Raw genomic sequence first — 4,437 nt, forward strand, 5'->3', positions numbered from 1 at the left:
CAGGATAATGATTGGCTGTATTGCCACACCTAATGTCAATAATCTACATTGTAGATATGACACAAGGTGGCGCCATATCCATGTCATTCATGTCAGTGAATGTACTACTTTGAATTTACCCTCTGTACGTGTTAAGTAAATAAAGCTGCCTTGCCTTGAATGAAATTCATGCAACTCTTAATATTAGATACTGTGTTTTTAAGTGGCGATGGAGATTATTTGTTGACCCTCCTTTAAAGGTTATTTTGCCTTTACAAATGGTGCGCTTTTTGGTTGAAGTGCATCCAACTGCGTTTTTCGCTTTTGGCCCATTTTCCATCCGAAAAACACGTCGTCTACCTGTCCTGTACCACTTGTTATCACTTCTCTCTCATCGCGTATTCCGTTTAGACCAACCCCATCTCACTCCTCGTGCTGAAACCTACCAATCAGAGTAGGGGCAGGTCTTTACAGAATACGTTTGGGGAACAAAATCAAGCTTTTTAAAAGGCGAGTGGATTTTGGCAGGCAGTGAGTGCGGACCAACGATTGAATGATAAAAAGAACGGCTCTCACCAAGTACGACTTGGTTCCCCTCGTTCGTACCAAAGCGCCGTTCAAAATAATCGGCTCGTTCGCGACCGACACATCACTACTGACACAGCATGGCTTTAATAACCAATCGTATTGTTTTGTTTCAAGGAGCTAACGTTCAGTTAAATGTTCAGTTGGTTACTTATCACATTAGCACAATAACTTTTTAAAGTCTCTTAGCCTCCTTCGGCGCTCATAATTCTATTTGCAAGATGTTCTCTACGCAAAAAGGAAAACAACCAATCAGAGGCATGTGTAACCCGGTAAAACTGTCAAACTATGCAGCAGTGATCAAATATGGACAATTATTCAGTAACTGTATTGTCTGTCTGCCTCAACTGATTGCTTAAACAGCTAATTGTGTAGGCCTTTTTTTCATTATTACATAAACAGGAAATACAGACTGTAAAAGGAGGCGCTGTGTCGGATTTGAACCTTTTCTCCTGCAGTGAGGACTTACAGGTTACATGGTATAATTGTTACAAATAATCTGTGTAAGAAAACGCAGGTAATGGGACACTCGGGTAGCCCACCTGTAGCTTTTCTTTCCACAGATCATACACTGCTATCAAGTTATAGGTTATGATAGTTTGAGGGACTATGTTGCCATCTTAACCTTTAACAAGCCAATTTGAAAAAGGCATCTACACATTTAAATGCACTTTTTTTTTTATTAAACGTGGTGCTACTATTTTACATTTTTGGTATTCTCTGTGCTTCTCAATGCAGTTTTCACAAACAGAGGGCTATCGACCCGCCTCTCTCCAGCTCATCAAGGAAGCTTTGAAGATGGAAACGCCCAGCCGGAAGCGGCACACGGGCTCCAGAGCCACGAGCGAAGGTAACGAGCCGAGGACACACCTATTCAGGGAAAGAAGCAAAATGTTCAGAAGCCAGTAGTTTACATTTAAAGTGGGAATAATATCACAAGCTTTGTCCCTCATTCTCTCTGCTTTCTTTCTCTCTACTCAGGAGAACTGTCCGATCGCCCCCCGACCCTTCATTCAGGAGAGAGGGATGAGGAGGACTGGGAGGAGGACTCAGCAGAGCCGTCGGAGGGGGGCATGACCATGGATGAGCTGAGGGGTCTTGAATCGGCACTGAGGGCCGAGAGGGGCCGCGAACAGGCGGCCATGACAGCCTCCCAGCCTGTCAGCCCCAAATCAGAGGTGGTGCAAGGCAGCGAAGACAGCCTGGCCCCGAAGTTCATTGGTCTCGATGGATTGGAGCACGACGAAGAGCTTGAGCCACCGACTCTGCAGAGAGAGGAGCAGATAGGACCAGGCAGGTTGAAGGACGCTGTGAGGGCCGGGGGGGAGCTGAGGTGGCCCAATAAGCTGAAGGAGGAGGCTGCGGTCCTGACTGAGCAGGATGTGGTGGAGGAGGGACAGTCAGAGCACCTGCCCCACCTGTCTGCTTCAGGGAGTGTCGGTGAGAGTGGAGAAGAGGAGGGGGGTGAAGACTTGCTCCACTTCTGCACACAGTGTGGTGGAGGCTTCACCTCCGAGGCGGAGCTGGAGGAGCACCCGTGTCCACTGGGAGCTTCTCCTTCACACAGCGGGAAAGAAGTGTTCCCGTGTGCCCATTGTGGCAACGCGTTCAGCCACGACTGGGCTCTCAAGAACCACGAGTGCGCCTGTGCCGCCGAGAGGCCGCACTGCTGTGAGATCTGCGGGAAGCGCTTCACGCACTCGCGCTCACTGGAGCGACATCAAGTGGTGCACACAGGTGAGAGGCCGCACCGGTGCCAGCAGTGTGGACGCAGCTTCAGCCGGCTGGGAAACTTGGAGCGCCACCAGCGGATCCACACAGGAGAGCGTCCATACGGCTGTGAAGCGTGCGGAAAGCGCTTCAGTCGTGTGGAGTACTTAAAGAGACACCAACTCATACACACTAGTGAAAAGATGACACTCCAGTGCTCCAACTGTGCAAGTGGCTTTAGTGATGCGGAGCAACTGAAAAACCACCAGTGTTTTTAAGAGGCTCTTCCTGAAATATATGACAGAACTGGATGGATAAAAGCAGGTTTTTAATTGAATATTGTAGAGGTTCAAGGGATGAATGTGTCTGGTGGATGCTAGTTTTATTCTAAGTGATTTGCATTGACTTGATTGAATTACCTTTTAAGATAAAGAAGCAGATACATGTGTGTATGATTTTTGTTGTGCAAGTGAAAAAAGCAAATGTCCAAAGTTGACAGGAAGTCAGTTGTACATGGTGTTTTCTTGAAAAAAAAAAGTCTCAGCCATTTCAATTTGAGGTGATCTCATTCGTATGTACAAAGCTCGTACTTATTTATGATAATCAATAAATTGCACTTTTATTTCTTTTTATCAGTTACTTGTGTTGCCGCTGATGCCCTTGTTATTTGCCGGACAAGTTAATTGACAGCTTGGTATTTTGTATGTTTTGTGTTGGTAATATTATTAAGAAATAAATATTTAAATCCAATATAATTATGTTTTACCTTTTTCAGTTTTGATTTTTTTGTAAAATGTTCAGGTTGGTGAACCCATTACTAGATGACTTTAACAAAATATACATTTTAAATTAGGTATATACATATACTTAAAATATTTATATCAAATCACTATTTCGCAAGACAACATTTTGATTGAAAACGTAATAATTGAATAGTGAAGGCCTCTTTTTAAGGCTTTAAACAGGCACTGGTCGGGGGTTATATTTACTGTGACTTTGGAAATAGTGTTTATTTTATAATATTTGGAAAGTTTAGCAAAAACAACAATTATTTGTATCACAAGTTTAACATTTTTTTTTACCGTCTCTTGATTTGGGAATCAAGTTTTTTTAAATGCCACAAAAAAACGTGTTACATTGGTTAACTACAGAACTGAACTGAATGGCTTGGTTAAATGGCATGAAGCAATGGGGGCAGAGCGCCCTCTACTGGAATGTAAGACCTGTCCTTTTCAATGTTTCAACATCATGAGGGGTAACACAAATCCTTTTTTTTTTTAAAAACAGGATATAAGCTAACAAAAACGAATACGAAGACATTTCCATTGATTTCAATTTTTTTCTGAGCCTGGCATTCACAATTTAGTTGAGCTCAATCTCGTTAAGGATACCCCTTTTAATGAGTTCCAGTGAAAGACTAATAATTTTCCCTGCCTTTTTGTTATATTTTTTGTTTTCGCTTAAAACAATAACACTGCCGCATACCCTTAAGAACCCTGGTTATTATAAATGCAGATAAGATTCCCTAGAGCAGGGGTGTCAAACTCAAGGCCCGGGGGCCAAATCCGGCCCGTGACTTCATTTTCTGTGGCCCCTCAAGAGCTTGCAAAGAATTCTTGTTGTGTATTGCCATCAGTCAGATTGACTTCTATTCGATCCTGTGCAAAAAGGTTAGGACGACACTGGTAATTCAGAAAATTAGAATCTATACAAAGAAATCCACTATTCATACGACCTAAATTCATTGACAAAATGACACTGACAACTTTGAGTCCAGTCTCAGGTACTGATCTAAAGACGAATAGGACAACAAAACTTTGTAACGTCTGACTTCGAAGTCCGATTGAAAAATATGCAAGACGGAACCGAGGGTTTTTGTTAATGCGAGTCAAAATAGAAACAAATTTAACCTCTTTCAAAAGGGGACTGTGTTTTTAGGGGTCAGTAACTAAACAAGTTACGTCGAAATGAGTCACAAAAATTGACCTCTTATCAGAGGTCGCACTTTAACAATGTCATGTAAACACACAGTAGACGTATCGATTTTTTTTTAATTGCCGGGGTGTGTGACATTGGCATATTATCGGTATAGTAGTTAAAGGAAAAAAAACCGTTTCGGGGGAGAACTTCCCCGCGTGTCTTTTACTTCAGGGTCCCCGCCTA

At 42.9% G+C, this 4,437-nt stretch overlaps 1 protein-coding gene across 1 annotated transcript; it reads left to right on the forward strand.

Annotated features, from left to right (window-relative positions):
• Nucleotides 1-394: 394 nt before the first annotated feature.
• On the forward strand, nt 395-3,018 carry LOC104961164 (zinc finger protein 391-like). The gene is made up of 2 exons (XM_010789396.1): nt 395-1,414; nt 1,546-3,018. The coding sequence occupies exons 1-2, from the start codon at nt 1,297-1,299 to the stop codon at nt 2,550-2,552; spliced, it is 1,125 nt and encodes a 374-aa protein (XP_010787698.1). The 5' UTR covers nt 395-1,296; the 3' UTR covers nt 2,553-3,018.
• The last annotated feature ends 1,419 nt before the right edge of the window (nt 3,019-4,437 follow it).

Source organism: Notothenia coriiceps, unplaced genomic scaffold, assembly GCF_000735185.1.
Source record: "Notothenia coriiceps isolate Sejong01 unplaced genomic scaffold, NC01 NC01_scaffold00032811, whole genome shotgun sequence".
NCBI classification, from domain to species: Eukaryota; Metazoa; Chordata; class Actinopteri; order Perciformes; family Nototheniidae; genus Notothenia; species Notothenia coriiceps.

Bases quoted from the DNA above. Each gene is read 5' to 3' on its own strand.
- LOC104961164 (XM_010789396.1), top strand. From the start codon at position 1,297: ATGCAGTTTTCACAAACAGAGGGCTATCGACCCGCCTCTCTCCAGCTC. The intron at 1,415-1,545 runs GTAACGAGCCGA...CTCTCTACTCAG, and splicing joins CTCCAGAGCCACGAGCGAAG to GAGAACTGTCCGATCGCCCC.